The sequence below is a fragment of the Geospiza fortis genome, unplaced genomic scaffold (genome assembly GCF_000277835.1).
Source record: "Geospiza fortis unplaced genomic scaffold, GeoFor_1.0 scaffold362, whole genome shotgun sequence".
NCBI lineage: Eukaryota > Metazoa > Chordata > Aves > Passeriformes > Thraupidae > Geospiza > Geospiza fortis.
This window is the reverse complement of record NW_005054464.1, coordinates 954669-976943: the sequence shown is the minus strand read 5'-3', so window position 1 is coordinate 976943 and position 22275 is coordinate 954669. Positions and strand designations below refer to the sequence as shown.

At 37.4% G+C, this 22275-nt stretch overlaps 1 protein-coding gene across 3 annotated transcripts in view; it reads left to right on the top strand.

The window, feature by feature from the left end:
* Nucleotides 1-22275, top strand: part of COBL (cordon-bleu WH2 repeat protein) — a 114468-nt gene that overhangs the window by 6590 nt on the left and 85603 nt on the right. For 2 of the 3 annotated variants that reach the window (XM_031062783.1, XM_031062782.1), the window contains exons 2-4: nucleotides 2774-2984; nucleotides 3697-3925; nucleotides 8398-8492. In XM_031062783.1, coding sequence (XP_030918643.1) covers nucleotides 2774-2984; nucleotides 3697-3925; nucleotides 8398-8492 — 535 coding nt within the window. Of the gene's footprint in view, nucleotides 1-2773; nucleotides 2985-3696; nucleotides 3926-5977; nucleotides 6023-8397; nucleotides 8493-22275 lie in introns of all 3 variants that reach the window. The other variant, XM_031062781.1, reaches the window with a different exon arrangement.

The window sequence follows — 22275 nt, the reverse complement described above, 5'->3', positions numbered from 1 at the left end:
TACTTCTATTTTTTTTTTCTTTACACTTCAGAAGTTTTGTGAAACATTTTTCCTGATTTTACATTTTTTAAAGAGCATGTGATTTGCTTGAAGCTTTTTCAAAAGCTTCGGCTGTACTTTCGAACAGTACAGATGAAGGCTGGAGATGCTTTTCATGGAACAATTATGTATTCTGAGCAGCATGGCACAGGCTGGGACGGTGCAGACTTCCTTAAATGTTATGTTTAATGCATGCCTGTTCGTAATCAGCAATAAGGTGAAACCTCAGATTTGACTGGATTTTTGTATTTTCCATTGTCCAGACAAATTTGTTCAAGTTGTGTGATTATCTGTAACTTATTTTCTCTGATGGCTGGTGTGGATTCTGATCTTGTTATAGTTGTGGTACTGTTGCTGCTGAATATATTTTGTAATTTCAGTGGTGTATGTATGAAATCATAAATTGTTATTTTAATGAACTATCTTCTCTTTAAAAATACTTTTTCAAGAGGCAAGATAACTATCCAAATTTGAATGAATTATCACAGTATTATGCACTGCAGAAATATAGTACTGTTCCACTTTAAATATAAATATCAAGCACATAGGACACCACGTATTATGATTCTGCCAGGTTATTTCGTTTTCTCTGAAACAATAGTAAGAATGCTGAGGGAAAGCAAACACATGCAAATTTTAGTTTAAAAGAAATATGTCTATAAACAGACAAGTTGAGATCTGTATCAGGAGAACTGATAAGCACTTTAAAAAAGTATGCACTGCACAGTTTAATGAGTATTCATGTAAATACTGGTATAGATGAGATTCTTCTGTAGTTTGTACTTAGTAGCTGTAAATGTCTGTTGGTTTGTGGTGTGGAGCATATGAATTGAACATGGTTGTGAAACACAGATGTTTTCAGCTTGTAGACAGTGTCAGAATGAGTCATTATGAAATTAACTGATACAGTTTTGATTTGGATGCTGCACATTTGTATTTGTGCTGTGTGTTAGCAGTTGACACAGTGCACTCTGTTCTGAAGCATTATATACATATTAAAGGCATCTGTTTTCCTTATTTGATCTTCAGTTATCATATTCTGAGTTCTTACCTTTTCAGTGAGATCATGTTATTTCAGATTTCCCACGCTTGCCACTTTCTCAGCTCACACTGTGTAACTCCGTTAAACTTGAAAAAGGTCCTTCCTTTTTCAAGGAAGGTAAAAGGTAAGGCTCATAAAAGGTAAAGAAGGTCCTTCCTCTTCTCTTGCATGGGAAGAGCTGTCACCTACCAGGTAATAAGGAATTGCTCTAGTTTTTCCATTTTTGTTGTCTTTGCCATTAGCCCTCCAGCATTCTTCACCAACTTCTTGAGCAGTTGCTGGCCAACAACATACCTATAGAAAGAAGATTGTTGGCCCTCCACAGAGTAGTTTCCCAGATGCCAACAGCTTGCAGTTTAAAGGGTAATTCTTGAGCTACAGATGTAATGGTGCTAGCTAATAACCTGTGGAAGGTTTTATTTTCTTTGAATTTGCTTGAATTTTGAATCTGTATGCAGTTTTCTCAGTTTAAACATTAAAAGGAGTGCCAGTTATTTTGGCAAATTTGCTGTGCATTTATTTTCACTTCTGCTACAAGACAGATATCCCACTGTTAGTGGCAGGTTCCAGCTACAGCTGGTAAATTTTTAGCCTACATTGTTTTATCGGTGACAGACTGGTTTATGAAACCAAAATTTTTGAGAAAAATGACCAGTTTTAATGAACCTATTTTCTCTGATTCTGTACAGAGTTTTTGAGGGGAAGGCTGGGAAAATGAAAGAAATCTTCATTACCATTGTAGAGGAGAATTTCTGGAGTTTGGGGGAACACAGTTCACATCTGCTGCATTAGGCAGTATCAAGCTCCAGTGAATATTGAGTTCTTGACACAGAATAGAGTACTTCTGTGGAGGGGCACGAAATGAGAGGGACAGTTGCTGACTCTTTTAAAACTTCATGGTTTAAGAATCATACTGCAGTAAACTTGCTGATAGTGGGGACATTCAAAATCAGATGGTTTTGTACAGGTTTAATATCGTCACCAAAATAAATATGGACAGGATCTCTTGTACTGGAAAATATAGCTGATGTCTAATGGATGTGGAGGAGTCATGTGGATAAATAAGCCCTATCTACCATTTGTTCCAAATTTAAGTAGTCCATTTTGGGTTATGTGATTGTTCAGATCTAGGCGGAGTTTACCAGACTCTGAGTTCATAATCTACTCATATCTTGTCTACACATTAATGAACAGAATTTGAACTGGAGCATTTAATGTATGGATTTAGTATATTATGACCCTCAGTTAGAGCATGGTACTTAATAACACCAAGGTTGTGGGTTCAATCCCCATATGGACCATTCACTTAAGAGTTGGACTTGTTGGATCCTTGAGAGTCACTTCCAATTCAGATTATTCTGTCATCTGTGGTCTGGAAGTAAATAAAGATGCACTTTGTCTGCACTTGGCTAGTGTTTGTAAGTGCTGTGATTGGCTCTACTGTCTGCTTGATACTGAACAGTTAGTTGTGAGCTCATAAACAGACACTGAAGTGTGAATATATTTAATTCCTATCATTTTATCTGATCTGTTTAACATTTCAAAGCACTAGCACTGTTCTCTCCCAAAGATGGTAAACTAGAGGCACATCCACAGCTTGTGTTGTCTTTTATCCCCCTATCTTAAAACTGAGGTAAATCTTCTGGCAATGTTATTTTTCTCATGCTAACAGTGAATTCTTCTTCCTTGTAGTAAAGCTGTGATGGATGTATTGGTTGATTTATGCAGCCAGTACCGCTTAAATCCATCTCAACATAGTCTTGAACTAAAGTCTTCGGGAACTCAACAAGTTCTGAGTTACAAGCCAAACACTTTGATAGGAGCACTGGATGTACAGACAGTACTTCTGAAAGAGAAGATTCCTGAAGAGAAGGCAAAGCGACCTCTGCCAAGGGTCCCTGAGGTCAGTACTCTGGAGAGCTAAAATGATGCTGTGGAGCATCATTCCATTCCTCTGATTTCAGTTCTTCCAATCTTTCCATCTTAAAACCAGGTGGGAAAGACTTGGGATTGATTATAACCTGCTTTACTAGCTTAACAAGTAACGTTTTGCATGTAGGTTTGTAGAGGCTAGTCTAGACATTTAGACAAAATGGTATGTTGCATGTGGTTGGGTAGATGGAAATCTGAAGATTAGGGCAATTAAAAATTGCAGTAATGGCTGAAATGGGAGTGGGGTTGTGAGGAGATAGTGTTTTGGTGATATTTTGTGCACCATCTTCATTGAAGATATAGGAGAAGGCTGATCATTAATAAATGTACTTTACAATACAGTGATGATTAAGAAGTAGCCATTTTCCAAATGTTTGCTGTTTTTTTTAAATATTCTAATAACTATATCTAATTATACTCTCCCACCTTTCAGAGTGGGACTTGTAAACTTTTACGTTACATCTGCCTCTGATTCCTTTTCCTTCTTTGTGTGTTCTGGTGAATGTCTCCTTAGTGGGAAGCGAGGTCTGAGATGTTATTCTTTCAAATATTATTTTTTGCGAGGTGGGGTAAGTTTGCCTAGGAATAGTTAAGACAATGTGGAAATCCCCAGTGCTTTTCTCATTGTGAGATGGCCTATCCACCACAGAATGGAGACTGAGAGTTTGTGTTTGTTTCTGCAGAAATCTGTGAGGCTGGTAGTGAACTACCTGAAGACACAGAAAGCTGTGGTTCGAGTTAGTCCAGAGGTGCCTCTCCACAGCATCATCCCAGCTATTTGTGAGAAGTGTGAAGTCAGCCAAGAGCACATTGTTCTTCTGCGGGATGGTATAACTGGGGAAGAGCTGGAGCTTACCAAGTCCTTGGAGGAGCTAGGGATAAAGGAGCTGTACGCCTGGGACAGAAAAAAAGGTGAGCCAAGACTCAAAGCAGTCTCTGCAGGGTTATATGATGCGACAACAATATTATGGGCAGTTAAAAGCATTCATGCTGCCATTCTTTTGGGGTCCAGCTGAAACAGCAGAGTGAGATCTCGGTCTTCAGAGCAGCATGGGTTTGTTCAGTGAGCTGTGCCCAGAGCAGCAGCCAGGTCAGCAATGTGCCCAGCTGTCCTTGGATGCTCTTGGGCCTTGTGCCAGGCTGGGCTGGACTCTGGCAGGGTGCAGGTTGGCCTAGGGCAGGGCAAAAGGAGGAGCTTTGCTGTGTCCCAGAGCTGCTGTTCATAGAGGTGCACATAATACAAGGGGCCTCATCCAGGCAGAGTCTGTCACCTGTCTGTGCTGTGGGCTGGAGAGAAGGAAAGAAGAGACATGCTATAGTCATGGCAGCTGTGAAAGCTGAGAGGCAGAGGCAACAGACCAGGGCTTATGAGAAACAGACTGGACAGGATCAGAGACAGTTCCTGCAAAGAGCACAGTTATTGACGGTTTAGTGAAGAGGAGCTAAAAGGTATTTGTTTTTAAAATTCTATTCTTATATTTACCTATCCTCACTTTCTGTTCTCATAGACAAAATTGTAATAGCAGCTTCTCAGAGTTGAGTTTTATCAGCCTGATTATGCATTCAAATAACATAATTCTGTGATGTGCTTTAAAAATACACATTGACAAGCGCTACTTCCTTTGAGGTCAGATTGTGATATTCATTAAAATTGTCTCCTGCTGTTTTTCTCAATCGCTACTCCTTCCAGCACGGTAAATATCCTTATTTATTGTTTAGATAACGTCATTCTTGTAGGTGCTGAGCTGTAGGCTTATTTTTTATTTATAAAATTATTTATTTATGTTGACATTCTCTTCTTTCCAACTCTTTGAGAAGTGACAATTCTACCTCTGTGCGAGTCAAATTTCAGTGAGTTTAGACTTCTAAGTAAACTAAATATCTCCTTTTATTTTTATATTGCTGGGATGTTCCAAAAAGAGGCTGACAACATGTCATAACTCAACTGCATGTTTGTTTTTTTCAAGACATGTTTACTGTAATTAAGCTAACCATTTTAGAGCAACATATTGAACGTGGGGCGTTTTCAACAGGATTCATTCAACACACTTCAGGGACAATGTGGAGAGTAATTATCATAAGCCTTCAGTAAAGTCTTTCCTTTCAAATGAAAGTGGTGGTATGTATGCTAGTACAGTCCTCAAGTTTGGTTGTAGCCTATACAGACAAAACCAAGACTTTACTACAAGCTGGGATTATAGCAGCAAATTATCACTGAATATATTGAGTTGAAAGAACCCACAAAGATCTACACATCATAATGTGGTGCTTCCTATATCAGCTTTTCTTTTTTTCTATTCTATTATTTTTTAACCTTTTAGTATTCCTTTCCTTTCATTATGATAAAATCCTCTGATCCTGAGTATAAGTCAATCTTTTGTGCTTTCCTCTTACCACCATGGTGTCTGACAAAAACAGTAAATCCACATTTTTTCTTTGTTTCAGCAATTTTCTTCTTCAATGTTCTCATTTGTAATATCCAAGAGGAATAAACCTACTGGTTTCAGTAGCAGTTAGTCTGTGACTTGTACATGGAGTGGGTGTCTAGCCTGTTTACTTAACAGAAAATAGGTTTTTAAAACATATTCTCACTAACAAGTAAGGTATCACAGGTGCTGAAAGCCATAGGTAGTGCTTGTAAGAGCAGATTCTTACTCAGTCGTCTCTTGCCTGAAACAGAAAACACCAAGAGCTGAAGGATTATTAAAAGAGAAGCTCTGCTGCCATCTGCTTACTGAATTCTATTTAGCAGTTGAAACAGCTTCATGACTGAATCAGAAATTAACACAAATGCAGTGAAACTGCTTCAGTAGCAGCTCTGCATGTGTGCTGTCAGCCAACATTTTTTTCTGTAATGCTTAAGAAAAAGGGTGCTAGGACTAATTAATGAATATTGTGCTTTACAGGACTATATTAGAACTTTAATGTGTTTTCTCTTATCCTTCCATTGCCTGACTTTTCCAGTTCCTCCATCAAAAACTCAGTCTGAGCCTTCTCTGAACTATAGAGGTACTGTACAATGCTGCTGAGGGGAAGCTTCACTCTGTGTTTAACTCTTTCACTTCACTCTGTTTAATGTGGGTTTTGTAGGTAGATATTTAAGAATGTAAAATGACATAGAGAAACAAGATATTTTTATCTGTTTTGTCTTTCCAAAGTGTTGCTTATGTGTTTTGTGCTTCTGCTAAGAATAAACACATTCTGTGTGTACTGTCTCTTCAGCAATAGCTGTTAGAACACCAGCACATAACAAATTCGCTATTTAACTGTTTTGTGGTGTGGTGTATCTCTGTAGATTTCAAGCCTGTTCCATTTACTTCAATCATGATTAGGTAAATTTCAGAGTTACTAATGTTTCCAGGGTCTCTTGGGTTCAAAATTTATTTAGTAGCAAAGGCAGAAAATTTTGATGTCTGTGAGATTTTCCACTGATTTCAATTTACGTGCAGCACTTTAATATCAGTGTATACGTAGACATTGTGTAACTGAATAGATACTGACTTCTGAATTGTTACAGTAGTTGGGGTTGAATTACATTATATTGGTGCTTCTGCTTCCAGTCAAATAGAAAATGTGTGTATTTAGTGCATCCTTTTCTCTACTGAGTCTGTTTCAATACATTGCTTAAATTAATTATCCTCAAGAAAGGTATGGTTGATTTCTAATAAGCTTTACTTCTTTGCTAGTAGGCACAACACAAGCTCAGTAAAACTGGATAACTTATTTATATTTTTATGAAGAAAGTCCACCTCCAGTAGGTGGCAGCCATCGAGCGAATCTTAGCTCACAGCCTTTTGGCTTCACTAATGGCAGCACTATTCCCCCTAATCGTCTGTCATTACTTACTGTGGCTTCCTCTTACATGGAGATCAATGCTAGATGAAATATCTGCAGCATTTATTTAAGAAAAAGTTATACAGATTTAAAAAATCTAATTATTTTGATATTATATGCATTACTTAAGTCCTAATTTATTTGGATTACACAATGCTCAATGACAGTGTTGGTGATCAGCTGCTACGTTAGCCTTTCCACAGCATTGTTTATAGTTGATGACTATGCAAGTAAAGGAATCATAATCCATATTTAGTTACAGCCCAGCCACAAGCAAGAAACCAGCATACATAATGCCTAGTATTAAGGAAAAGCATTAATTCATTGCTGTATTTCTTTGCAGTGCAGTTGTAGCCTTTCTTAAGGATAGCTTCTCCTTTTTGTCCTTTGTGTTCATTGTTTATGTTTAACACCTTCTGACACATGGGATTGTGTATATGCAAAAGTGATCTGTGTGAAAATCACTTCATATTTTATGCAAATAAGTTTACAAGAGTTCTGGGATGAGGTTTTTTCAGTGAAGTAAAACTTTATTTTGTGTCAACAGGTAAGTAATTTTGAATTTGAGTTTTAATTGTTACCAAGCAAATATTTACAAGAGAAAGTGGTTTTTTTCCCTGTGAGCTGAACTTTTTGAGTGTTAACGGAATAATCTGATGTGCTTGGAATCAGGAGGAAAGATTTATAACATTATGCAGTGTCAATTTTAGAAAGAGAGAGGGCTTCATTATCTGTGTATTAAATGGGCAATGTTGTTTCCTGCAATGCATGAGTGTGTCATTTTGCTCATCCAGCTTGTTGATGAGAAACTGAAGGGGGAGATTGTGGGGATACTAAATGGTATGAGAACTCATACAATTTCTTTAGCAGGTTCAAGGAAGACATATATGAGTTCTCACAGCCTGAAATACCTATAAAATCCCCTCTTTTCCCACCTAAAGTAAAAGCACCAAGATAAGAAAGATGACCACAACCAGCTAATTCAAATTCTATAGAGTGCCCTGTTTCCAAGTGGATGGTCTTTTTCCTTCTCCTTGGAAACAAGGGGAAGAGCTTTATCCAAATTACACATTTAGAATCTCTTGTTTAAGTTCACAGTATTAAGTCAGACCTATGAATTTTTAAAGATACTCACCAGTATATCTTTTTTTTTTTAGTGAATTGTTAAAGGTACTCACCAGTATATATATTTTTTAAGTGTTTGGGTTTTTTTAGTATTATGGTACTCTATGAGATTTATGTGATACATCTAACAATCATTTCTAAAGTCATAAGCAATTTGCTCTCGTTTTGCCTTTTAATAAGGGCTACTGGATTTTGATTGAAAACCTAGTGCACTATGCTAAATTATTCCATTAGATTTTGGAATATACTCAGAACACATGGAAGCTTGATAACAAAGTAAGTGCAGGACCTGGCTTTTACTTAGATAATCCAGTCTATAACACTTTCAATTCATAAAAATCCAGCATTAACCCAGGACATTTTAAAGTACTCATCTTGTGAATCTTTATTTCAAAAAAATAACTATTCCATTAAAATTTTTTCAGAACCAAATCGAAAGGCTTCAGTAAGCAGTGATGCAATAGAGAAAGAAAAGACAAGACTTTTGGGATTGTTTAATGCTGATAGAAGAAGCAGCCAGGTAAGTGTACAGCAGTGTACTGCTCACTTTCTTTCCAGATCTGTTATGTCTGTAGGTGGTGGCATTTGTTTGGCCTGCTTTCCTTTTCCTTCCTGAGAGTAATCTGTTAACAGGAGCATAAACTATATGTGATCAGTGCAGCCTGATGGAGATATCACCTGCCTATTGAAGGAGTCAAGCATGTTGACCATTTACTTTCTTTATTTTTTTTTCAGTGTTGTGAGGTCAGTAGGTGTTAAAGAAGGGCACTAGCTTCAGGCAACCTGCGTCTGCTTATTAGTAGTATTCAGATTATAAAATGCATTTATGAAAGGACTGATGTAATACAGAACAATTTAATTACCAAGTAGATGTGTCTTATGACCTCTTCTGTGAATGGGTGATAGCAGGTGATGACCTCTTTTAAGGCATTCAGACCTCTCAGAAGCTCTGTGCCATCATTCTATTGCCTTCTCCAAGTCTTTAAAGCTGATGAATCAGGTATAGAAGAAACAACTTCCAATACTGAACTGAAGGATCAGTGTCTGTTGCAGTACATGTTAGCCATTTCAAACTTTGTATTCTTGAACTGAAAAATTTAGGGAAGAAATTTTGTATTAAATAATTCAGTTGAAATGCATTTATGAAGAATATTTCATGTACCACAGGAATAAAATACAGAAGAACTTTCTGACTTAACGTAAAAAATAGTGGGCTTTTAACTTCATACTTTTTGCATTTTTTACTAAAAATATTGGTGTTGAATGATTTTGGACATAAAATGTTTAATGCTCTAGGATGTCAGAGGAAAAAGGGATCTTTCTTTTCTCTAGTTTAAACCCACCAAGGCTTTTGGAGTGGAATTACAAAATGTGTATCTGATTAACTGGCAGAAAGAAACATTTGCTTCTTAATGGACTGGTGTTTTACTTATCCAGTCATCTCAGTCACATTTGCAAAACTGTGAAGGCTTTTAAAAATCGCTCACAATTGTCTGCCTTTTTATTCATTATTAAATTTGTGGTGCTTTTGCTAGGGAATAGAATCATTTATGGACATTTTGAATTACTTATTTCTGTCATAGATACTAAACTATTCTTAATATCTTATAAGGGACACATGAGAACTATTTTATGAGATAAGAAATCGGTCACTTTCGGAGTGTTTTTCCACTGTAAGAAAATACTTCCTTTATAGAAGGGAAAAAATTGTAACTGGAGCGATAATGCCATGTGTGCCCAGAAGAATCAAGTAAACAAGGAATCTCAACCTGAGCCTCTAGAGCACGCTGTGGCGCTGTAATTCCTCTGGAAGAAACAAACACATTACAGCATGCAGTTTCTGCATCATACTTTGTCCTCTCATTCCATTTTACTGAACTTGGGTGTGAAATCTGTGTCCTGGCAGTTCTAACTCCTGAAGCAGATCAGTTTTAACTTTTAAAGTATTAATGCTCACAATCTTAGCAAAGTTGCTGTGAAGCATCCTAATTCAATGGTTACTGCAATGGGTTTCTCACAGCCACGTTGGAAACGTGTTCAAAGATTGCAAGCTCTTCTCTTTTTTTCTGTTCTCTTTCTCTTGCTTATGAAAGCAAAGGAGGTGATACTCTGAGTTTTTCAAAATAGAAAATTTTAAAAAATACTAAGGACATTGAGAGTTAATTAAATTCAAATTTGTATTTGACCTGGGAAAAAGTAGGAGCTACACAAATAAGTATGAGAAACAGCTTCTAAATCTGAGGAAAAGTTCCAAGTCTTTCTTGCTGGTAGTTCTGAAAAGTTAATTGATTTTCCTTGGTCATTTCTTTATTGGACACTTACTTTCAAATGGCAGTTACTCTGTAGGAAAAGAAACTAAGTCAGTAATTTTGTTTAGTTGAGCAAGGAAGTCACTGTTGCCTTCACAAACCTCTGGGAATTTAAAACGTGATGGATGGAAGAATTACTGAAAACTGAAGAATAACACAGCCCACAGGAGCAATCAGGTGTTAATTAGACATAATATATCTGACTTTCTGTTCTGAAAGCTTTCTAACCAAAACAGCAGGGAAACTGCTGAACAGACTTAGCAGGATGAGGACAAACTAATAAAGCTCTTTTAATGAAAGTTTTGGTAGGTTTATGAAGAGACTATGATGGGGATGCCTTGTGATTTCAGGGATCTGGAATCAAAAGCCCAGGGTACCTAAACTCTGCTCTTTATGGGTTTTTTACATTACTCTCCCCCATGGCTTAAGTTGGTTTTGTGTATTTTTGTTTGTTTGCATTATGATTTTCAGTGGTGAGGGGGGTGTGTGCGTATGTAGTCATGCATATTAGAACTATTTGACAGGAAGAATTGTTCAAAGTTCTGCACAGCAGTAGGACTGCAGACTTGCAGGCATTTGCGAGGGGAAGGCAATTTCTTTTGCAAGGGAAGAAGAGTGTTAGCCTGTGTTGCAAACTGTCCTGGATCAGATGTCACTGCACACTACAGGCCTATGCTCAGATTTCCGTGCCCATGCACATGCTTTCTTTCTCAGCTGGCTCACTGAGAGCAGTAATTGTGGTATGACAATACACCAGACCTAACTTTTCTAAAAAAAACCTTTCCATTATATTGAAAACACTGTGACATAGAATGAAAGCAAAGTCCTACTCTCATGGCTGGTACAAATTTGTTAAAAGTATTTCTTTGGTTAACTTTGTACTGGCAGGCTTAATGCCAGATCAGGTATCATCTTGTTCTCTTCCATTCTAATTTTATGCTGGATCAGTTACCCTCTGTTCTCCTGCAGCTGGCATAAAAAACATAAAGGTGGCATGAACTCCATTTCTTTTCTATGTTAAATGTAGTCATTTGCCTGAGGCTAAATCCAGATCAAATTGGCATTCTAAACAATCAGTAGAGCAGAGGTGCTATGCAGACAATCATGGGATCTAGGCTTAAGTAAGGTGCATGCTAGCACACAGGAGGAGTTCCTTCATAGGGAAATGGCAAGGAAGGAGCTCCCTACTTGTTCCATTGTGTCTGTGGGTACAGCAGAGACTAGCAGTCTGGTCCCTGATATTACAGGAATTAGTTACTCCCTATTTTTATCCTTGCCTAAGAATTTTGTCTTTAAATATTTGTCTTTAAATATTTTTCTTGATGACTTTCTTAGCTCTTTGCCTACATCAGGGAATTTTGCAGACTACTGCAGAGTTTCTCAGCAATCAGGTCCAGCACTACTGAGACAGTTTGTCTTGGTTTAGTGATAGGGTTTGGTATTTTGCTCTGGCATGTTTTTGCAGTTTTGTTTCCTTTGCTGCTGCTGTGTAGGACACTTGTTTGTGTTGCAGACAGAAGAATACTTGAGGATGAACAGAGATTGTGGTGAGGAGGATGTTTTTAGTTCTGCATCTACAAGTGAAGGAAGCTTGGATGTAAGTACTAACACAGCTTGTAGATGCTATTGCATTCTTATTAGCTCCTGCAGTTTGAATTAACCAGAAACCACTGCTGTTCCTGATGCTTAGCCAAGTAGAAGTAGAAATAGATTAAGCTTTAGCAGGCTTCGTTACACGAGTGCACAGTTCGCATATCTTAATGAAGTTAAACTGTAATGCATTGTCTTCAAATATAACTTGCTAGCTTCACTATGAATAAAGTTTCATTCAGTGTTAAATTCCAAGCAGTTGTGAGAAAGAAGACCATGGGTATTGTGACATCAGTGACAGTCCTGTGTGATGCAAGAGAATTTTTGCCTTACTGATGCTATTTTAAGGGGCCTTTTCTTATAAAACCACACCTTTTCATCCCTGTATCTGACTTCTGCAGCATGGCAGCATTCTATTTGCTTCATAAGGAGCTTGGGGGTTAAGAGAAAACACTGGAAAAAAACAGATAGGATTTTTGTTAAGTATCTCAATAGGGTTTGGGGTACTAAAACCCTGTGAGCCACATTTAGAAACACTAAGTGACTGACAGCATACCAATTTATGAGGATCTAAATAGGAAGGTATCAGATTAGGAAGTGTGAATCCTAAATATTTTCTCAGATTATTTTTGTGGTATAATAATTATAATAAATGGCACATATTTTTATTACTTTTTAAAATTACTTGACTTTTTGTTATCATATTTTCAAAGCCTAGAGAAGACTGCCGATGTGATAGAAGTTTGAAATGTGAGGTTCAGCTCTGAATCCCCTTTTCATAAATAGATCTTTGTAAAAGGAGTGTAGATCTGCAAAATGTAAAACACCGTAGCCACAGAGGATGACAGGGAATTGTGAAAAAATGAAGGAGTTGGAGAACAAATCCCAGATAAAAGGAGTAATATGACAGGAGTCCAAAAGGAGAAATAGATAGAAAATTGATTTGCTATGAAGTATAAAAACATCAAACTCTGCAAATCTGTGAAGACTTCATAATAAAAGATTACTGAAATGGAAAAGCTGCTTGTAATACTAAAAATTTGGGCAACACTATAAAGATGAATAGATTAATAGGCCTCTGTTACTAAAGGAAAGTCCTAGAAGAGGGTGATCATGTGTAATTGAAATAGACTAAGTTAAAGCATAGAAAAAGCATCACAAATGCTGCCAAAATAAAATAATTTTGTGGTTTGTATTCACTGCCATTATACATTAATCTCAATATATTGATACCCAAATACTAGAAAAGAATGAGAAGGAAGAGTAGGAATTACAAATAAGAATATGATGGTAAAGGAGTGTGGTGCTTTCCCCAGAAAAGAGACATCACCTTATTTTTCTTGAGAATTTTATAGGGCAAATTGTATTTTTTTTTCCTCCTCTGACATTGATGAAGAAAGATTTCAAAACTGTTTTAAACATGTAAATGTCTTCTGAAGGTGCCAGTTTATAGGGAGAAAAGAGCTCTTGAAGACGTAAAAATGTTTTCATTCTATTCAGTTAAACGAGCATGTCAGGGATTTAACTTTTTCCCACTTTCTTCACAAGAGGAATTAATGTTGAAGAACAATGTAGCCCTTGTTCAGTGTTTGTCTTTCACTTCTGGTTTGACACCTGTATTTGTATGAGCACAAATCCTGCTAATACATGAGCACATGCAGAAATATGTTGGCCTTGTTGCATTGAATTTGGCAGTATTCTGTTCAAGCTTGTAGAAGGTGTTTTAAATAAGTGTATCAGATTCACTCAGCAGCACAGAAATTCCATCTTTTCAAGAGAAGAGGCTAGATGAGCTTCAAAAAAAAGTTCAACAATTGTGATTCCTTAGGAGAAAAATTCAAAAATGTTGCAAACTTGGTACAGATGGTTGGTGTAGACAACTTTTTATTAAGATAAATTCAAATGGAAACACCAGCAAAAACACTTCATAATTTTAAAAGTTTAGCTTAGCAGTTCCTTATAGACTAGATTTGAGACCCTCAATCATTCTGAGTAATTTGTTACTCTGTTTGTTCAAAAGATGCCTCATTTACTTCAGTGGAACTAAGTCTCCCTATTCCAACTAAGTGTCTCTTACATGGACATACATGTGAAATATGTATTTAGAGATCATTATGTAGAAATTTCATTGCTGAGATAGGATTGTTGGCAAAATGTCATCCAGTAGAGGATTCCTCTTTTGTGGTTACCTTGAGTCTGCTCTCTAGTACTGTTTTGGGTCATCTCAAAGTATTTTCGTTTTGCTGTGTGGGAACTAAAGGCAGGTTCAGTTTTATTTCTGAAAGAAAAATATCTTGCCATTGCTTTTGGTACAATACTAGGAATTACATTGACTGGATCAAGAAAATTTTTCTTGCCTATAGAGAAATAGTTAACTTGTGAAGTACTACCAAGGTAAAGGCATGAACTTTCATATGCCCAGTTCAAATCCTTTTCTCACTGTTACATGGTGGGGGTGCATACTGAATTGTAGGAAAGAAAATGTAATTATTCTATTCTGGAGTTGATTGACTTGGAGTTGGTTTGTTTCTTTGTTTAAACTGGGCAATATGAAGAAATGGAATAAAAGTATAAGAAATAATAGATGCTTAGGTGTTTATTCAAACACAAGTTATATTCCTTTTTTAACCACCAAACCATTCTCAGTGGCATATTTATCTAATTATTATTGGAATTATTAATGCCTCTAAAAATACTTGAGTTGTTGATGAAGAAGCAGATTTTCAAAGTCAAGATGGAAAAGTGAACATTTATGCTTGAGGTGAAGGGACACGTTTTCACAGTATCAGCAAAAGTAAAGGTGAAAAGAATTTGCTAGCTTAGAAAGGGAGCGTAGAAATGTACAAAATTTTGTCCATGAAAATCCTCAAAGTGCAGCAGTTCGTTACACCACACACCAGTAAAGGACACAAAATCCAACCGTGTATCGTAAGTGAAGCAGAAATCCTTTCCCTTAATCTGGGAGGAAAAACAAATCAGTTTTGTGCTAAGCAGAACAGTTTTATATCCAGGCTAACTTTTCACAACACAAATGCTATTGAAATACACAACATTCAGATAAAGCAATTGGAAGTTGCAGCACAGTCAAGTGTACGCAGCTTTTCCTGTGCCGAAGGCAGACTGTCAGAGCTCAAGTTCAGAACAGCGGGACAAAAAAAGCGAACTTGAGTTCTCTCTGCCGCTTGGTGTCACTGTCCTCATATAAACTGTTATCAAGATAAAACGCGGTATTGGAACACGGTACTAAAATTAGCCGGTTTTATTTTTGGGGCCTTCGTGTTTTCATAAATCAAGAGTGAAAAAACACGTCCCAAGTGCTGAACGATGTGTAGCTCTGATGTGGACTTTGTTTATGTAATATATCAGCTTGGGAACAAATGTTTAGAAGTACAGCCAGGAACACTTATCTGAGGTTTTGAAACTTCAGCGCAAAGTCTTATCACACAGGGTTTCTCTAGTTCAAACAGGGCTGCAGCAGTGCAATGTTGGAGGATCTTCATCAGCACTTCATCAGCGCCATTTTAAAAATAACTACTTTTCAGTGTATTTCAGAATGTAAGTTTTACCCATTATAGAATCAATTAATTAAATGAAGCAAATAGTCCAGTAGTTCTCTGCTTGATGAGTCTGTCATGCTATGATTATGTATGTTCGTATGCAAAACTACAAGAGGAAAAGAAACATGTAATTTAAAATACCAAACAGCAGATATTTTGAGGATATGTGTGGGGGATTTTTGGTTTGTTTTTATTTCATAAAACAAATGTACCTGAATAACTGCAAGATTATTCTCCAGAAGAAAACTTCTGTTCTGTTCTCCAGAAGAAAATCATCAAGAATTTTGGCGCATTGGTAATCCTGGCAATCACTTCTTAAGTAGAGGCAACCACTCTTTTCCATAAAAGGGCTTTAAAAATATTTATGATTTACCTTTTCAGAGCCTTGTACTCTAGCTGTAACTTCTATGCCCTCTTTGATGGCAGGAGTTACGCCATTCATGGTACACTTTGTCAGTTCAGAATGGGTGAAAAGAAGGTTCAGATACAGTTAGGTGAATGTTATTTCTCTTCAACCATGTCAGGTCCCAGGTGATCAGGTAATACCCTTTCCTGTCAAGGATTTCATGTCACATAGGCAGGTACTGTTCAGGGCAATAAGAATGAGAATACTGCCCGTGTCATCTAGGTGGAAGTTAGTTAACTGCCATCCGCTTGTAATGTTTCCTTGTGTTTGACAATCATATTTGCTTTAAATTCCTGGTTTCACGTTCTCCCTTCTTGGTCTCCTGACAACACTTAGAGTGTGTTTATTTCTTATTAGCAGGGACAAATCCTGGGATAGTTATGTTGCATTTTGTGGAGTTAAAGTTGTCTATGCTCTGTCCAAGATGTAGATTGTGATCTGCCCTTGAAACAATGTTTCCTAGTGTAATTTTGTTTGCAAAATACGAAACTCAACAAACTGAGTATGGAAAGTTGTCTAAATGCTGTGGCAGACAGGGCTGTTTGCCCCAGCCTTTTGTTAAAGGGTGCCTGTAAGCTGGTAGTTAGATGCCAGAGGATGACCCTAGGAAAGATACAGTTATAAATATTTTCATTTGTTCAGCTGTTGACATGATTAGAAGAAAAAGAGGTCTAATAAATGCCGTGTATCTCAGCATAAGGTTCACCATCACAGCAGAGTTAGTTTTATTTTGATAGCCTGTGATACACTGTGGGGGGAAAAAGAAAAAATCATTACTGTAAACTTGCCTTGGTAAGAAAAAAGGTTTGCCCAAGGCTTAAGCTGGCATTGAGAGGATTTCAGTAGTAAAGATGCCAATGATCAACTTGATTTCTCCTTATCTACTGAGGGACAGAAAGCAATATGCTTTATATATAGCAATAGAAATTTAACTTGAATACAAGAGGGAGAAAAATTTGAGTGCATGGAAATTTCAGTGGGAGAGCATGCTGTTAAAATGACTTGAAATCCTTGTCATCCCCTCATCTGCAAAATGTCCAAAAAATGGCTAGAGGATGAGCTACATATGCTTTATTTTGTCTCAGAGCAGGCTTATAGAGTAAGCAGACCATGAAGGTGCCTTTCAGCCAGCCTATGGCTGCTGGAGAGATGCAGCTGTACCTACCTCCTTTTGTGGTGTGCACTTACAGGATATTAACTGTCTTCACTCATGTGAATCATTGATGGTTTTGCATGTTATATTATCTTTAGATTTTTCTTACAGTATGTGATAGCAGAAAGCAAGAGCTTGAAGCAGTGGCTGCCTGCCACCACCAGACTTCAAGTTTTTGTTCCACAATGTGGTGTTACTAGACCTCTTCAAAGAAAAGGTCCTTGGAGTTAGTGCAAAAAAAAAAAAAATCATCTCAGAACCAGCCAAACTACTCTGGCTAAAAAAAATTAAAAAAAAAAAAAAGCCTGAGGCAGACACCTGGAATGGAAAGTCTCAGCATCCATGGTTAAAGCATGGTGAAGTTACAAGCTATTAAAAACAGTATCTGGTGAAGAGACATGTCAGCTGACCCCTGTTCTGTCTGTGCTGCTTAGCTGGTACTTGCCAATTTCATGCATTCAAAAATCACTTGTCAGCTCTTGCCCTCACCACACAAAAGTGGCTTAAGATAATGAGATTTGAAAAGAAGTCATTAAGAGTGGACTTCCCTCCATTTGACTTCTGAGTGTTAAGTTTGTAGAAGTTGTTTTTAAGCTTCTTTATTGTGACCATGAAGGTTTTTATTTTTTAAATAAAATATTATAAGGTAGACAGTGGTTACCAGAACCTGTATCTTTATTTAGAAATGCATGGTTCAGAGTTAAATCATCACAACTGATGGTATTCATGTTGCTTCTTTTAAAAAGATAGGTCATAATCTTCAGTTCCTGCAGTGGTTTTAGCTGGACGTTTTGAAGGAAATATTGTCAAGAGACATTCTGAGATGAACACAGAGAAATGGATTAAGTCAAATCAAAAGGGCTTGAGAATTGTCATATCTACAAAATTGGCAACAGCTATGCCTGGCAGTGCCTGTTTTAAATACCTGACAGTGTGGGTGTCTGGGCTCTGAATCTCAGCAGCTGAGAATCAGATTTCCTGACTTTTGAATCCACTGAAATCTTCATAGCAGGAGTTGCTTGTTAAACTCTGCCCATCTGTATCTGTTACCTGCTTCTGCCCAAGATTCAAATCTCAAAACAGCTTTTAGATTCAGGTATTTAAAGCTTTTACTTTAGAGCATTTCCCCCTACCACTGTTATCCAAAATGTGAGTGACCTAAGTTCTCTTTTCTTGCCTTTAGAGATATCAGCATCAGAGAATTATTTCCTCCTTTGCAAAAAAGAAAACCAAAATACTTACTGGGCTGGAGACTGCCAGGAACAAAGCTGTGAGGTATTCTTGATGTGGGAAGCTTCCTTTTGTAAAAATACCCAAATATTCAGTGACTCAGAGAGCAAGAGCAAGCTTAACTATTCAGACCAGTAATAAACCAACTTAAGTGCGGTGGTCACTCTGGCTTCCAGTGCCAGCGCCAGAGATGTTTTTCTGTGTTTTATGTTAAGCAGATGTTACATCCAGCAAGTAAGTAGTCACTAAAGCTAGAACTGGAGGAGCCAAGTGGCTTCCTGCCCAGATGAATGCCCTAATCTCAATTTCTTTTTAGCTAAACTCATGTTCATGTCCTTGAACAGAGAATAGTCCTGCTCTCCTCACAAGAGGGGAAAGTTTGTTATTTGTCACCTAGACAATGGTTTTGGACCTGGATTTACCATGGTCTTACTGAATCATTGAACTTGTGGCAGGGGTAAATACTATAACTGCCTTTTCAGGTAGTTTGATTTTTGTGAAGCCCAGTTGCTTAGTTGTGCTTTAAACATATCTATTGGATCAGGCCCCTTGGCTGACAAAGAAGGAGATTTGTACATTTTATGGATCCTGTTGTAATTTAGGCAGGAGGTTAGAAGCATGGTTTCTCTACAGTTTATAGGCTCAGCATGCCCAGAAGCAGAATTCAGGCACCAAAATGGAAGCGAGCACATCAGAGGAATATGTGTCAGGCTTATTGATGGGAAAGCACAAACCATTGTGATTTAGGGAGGCATAACTCAACAGGAGCACGCTAAGTTAGGCTTGTGTGTGGCAATTCCAGACCTGGGCTGTATGGCATCATCCTCTGCACAGTGATGTACCCAGCCAGTCTGGCGTAAGTTGGCTCAGATATCTCCCTGGGATGTTTAATTAAGACCTGGTGACACACCCTTAACCACCCAAATCCTTTTATGTCTGATTCATCTTTTGTTACTGATTTCACTGAAAAGTTCTGAAGTTAACTCACTGGAAAAAAAAATAGAATAAAGCAGCAGCTAATAAGACCAATGGCTTTTAATTTGCATTAATAAAAGCACATTAAAAAATACCCAAAGACAAACTCAAAATTCCACTTGAGATTTTTCTAGTGACATGTCAACCACTCAGGCTTTGCTTTCTTGGTAATTAATATTACCAGAACCCCTTAATAGTCTGTAATAGTCTTGTAATTCACATTTGGTCATAACACATTCAGCATATTGTTCTTAGTGGCAAGCATACAGTGGTCTGGAAAATACCACCTTCAAACAAAAGTTTATACCAGGATCAGGCTTTTCACAATTGGAATTTCTTGTCAGGCTTTCCAGTGGTAACTACTGTAGTGAAAGGATTAGTGTGTATTTATGCCAGTGCCCTTTGCTAGATGAAATCAGAAATGGCTAATAGTGTGGCATTGATTCCATATTTCTAATATACAATGGAAAGTTTTTAGGCAGTAAAACCTGTTTTGTAGTGGTATAATCTGAATCCCATGTAACCATAGATTCATTACATTAGTCTAAAATATCCCATTAGCATATGTAGATTTTAGATACAGCAAAAATTTTCAGTACCAGTTAAGGTATAACTTCTTTTCTTTTGCAAACAATTTCTGAGGTATGAGTGCTAATAGGATTTGGTTTCTTTCCAGCCTCTTCTGTGGACAGTGAAGACTCAATTTCATTAAAAGCAGTGGCATACAATAATATTTCTTTTAATTAGATGATCTCATGATTTCCACACATATTTGTCCCGTGCATTATTGTTAGTTGGCAAAACTGAGCCGCTTGGTAGCGTGTGAAACCATATGTCTCAATAACATCTTATGGCAGGTAGGGGAGGATTTGCAAAACACTTGCTGACAGGACACAATGCATTTTACTTTGATGGGGAAGTTTTCCTAAGTCAACTTTATGGCTTAGTTCTCTCATGCCAAGTCAGACCTACATGAGACTTAGTGGCTCTTACAGGTCTTTCTTTAGCTCAAAGCGTTGTCTGTATGAAGCAAAGACTGTGTAGCACTGAATGTGCTTCTCAGTGTGTGATTCTCAGTTGTTCATCACTACGAAAAGAAATCATCTAACACCTGTAGTCTGTGTAGCTGTTTCATATTTTTTCTTCTTTTCTTCTTTTTTTTTAGTAGACAGCAGTTGAATTAGGTTTTGTAAGTCTTTTACGTGCAGCTGCAATACTGTTCCTCCTTTGGAGCTTAGCAGAAAGGACTACAAATAATTTCAGCAATTGCTTTTTCTCTTACTATGTTTCAAGAATGTAATACTTCATTAGAATTCTAAGAAACATATTGGGATGAGAACTGAAGCAGAGCGAGCGTGGCAAATAGTGGTCAGTCTTTTAAAGGCTTTTCAACATAATGAAGTAGTCAGTTCAACTTTCTTGAATTGTCTTTTCAATGTCATTTGCCCTTTTAAGCAGATTTAAAAACACTTGGGCAAACTAAGGAAAATATTTCTGTTTTTGTAGGTGGTCAGCTGGAAGGGCAGAAGAGAAAGAAGATCAAGGCAGGTAGCGAGACGTAGCCCTACAGAAGTCTTAAATAGGAAATTAGCTGTAGGCATTGGCCCCACTGACTTTTTCAGTGCCATCCCAAGCATCTGTTGATGCGTTTTGCTGGTTCAGTACCTCAGTGACCTGCTGTGAGCCAGGTGTGTCCAGTGTGTAGGTTATAAACTGTACAGGCAGTCTCTGAAGTACACTGACATAGTGAGATGGAGAGATTGCCAGTAGATTTATATTGTTAGTGTGAAATTCCCCACACCCCCCTTCTCTGATGGTAACATTTTCTTCTTTCCATCCCAGCAAATGCTCAGTTATCATCTTGACTTCAGTCTCTCCCAGTTTCAGTACAGAGATGGTGTGATTTCACTGACTCTAAATGGAGCTTGTTCTGATTTACAGTTGTTTGCACAGGACAAGAGTCAGGCCAGTAAACTGCACTGTGGAGGTTTGCCTTGTAAAAACCTAATGGCAATGGATTTGACAGAAGGGGGAAGGGAAGAAGAAACATTTAAGACTATTTATTAATCAAGAATTCCAGTAGGGAGGCTTTTCTTGCTTGATTCTGGCAAATGTACAGATGAGAGATATTGTGCAGAGGCTGTTTCTGCACAAACAGAGAAAGCCCTTCAGATGTAAACATTTGAGCAGCTGGCATGGGAGATTAGTACATCAGCAGTGGGAGGAGGGTAATAGTGGATAGTGGTGCTGTCTAAATTTAACAAATGTTAAACAAGGTCCTTGTTCTAGTTTAAGGGCTACAGGTCAGAAAGGCAATATCAACTAAAAATACTGGCAGTTGTACAAGTCAGACAAAGTTATTAACTGGTATTTAATTAAAAGCAACTTGCCTATCCAAAGTTCTGACACCTTCTTCCCCCCTCACCCAAAAGGAGGGAAAAAAAGGAGCTGGGAAAATATATCCCATGCAATTTCTTTGAGTTAGGAAGAAAGCAAACCACTTTATCCTCTGTCTACGGAAAGGCAATACTTTGGGACTTCTTAATGTTTTTTGTTTTGATTGTGAACCTAATGTATTGTTCTGCTTTTAATTTCCTGTGGCTGAAAATTGCATCAAAGCAAGAATCATGCTAAGGGTAAAAGTAGTGGTCTTTTAGCTTTTTAGACATGCTCTTATGCTGTTTAATATGTGTTTTGGTTTTTTAAACCCCTGCCAATTAGTTAGAGAACTAATTATATATCAGTGTAGGGTATGTGATCATGCATTGGGTTCTATGGATTTTGGTTTTTAATCTGTTTTGATCATGCTTTTAAAACAACTCCTTGCTATTTGTTGGGATCCAGCTCATATGTGTTTTGTTGAAGGTCCTTTACTTTCTTCATTTCTTTAACAGAAAAGATTGAAGTATGGCTATCTGGAGCCAAATTTTAGCCGAAAATCAGAGCTATGCTTTCTTACTTGGCATTGTTATGATTTTCATTGAGCTTGAAAGTATACTGAAGAAAAAGATTTTCTGAAGAAATGACAGTGGCAGCATAATTTAGAGTATTACTTTCTTTCGGCATCATACAGTTAGATTGAC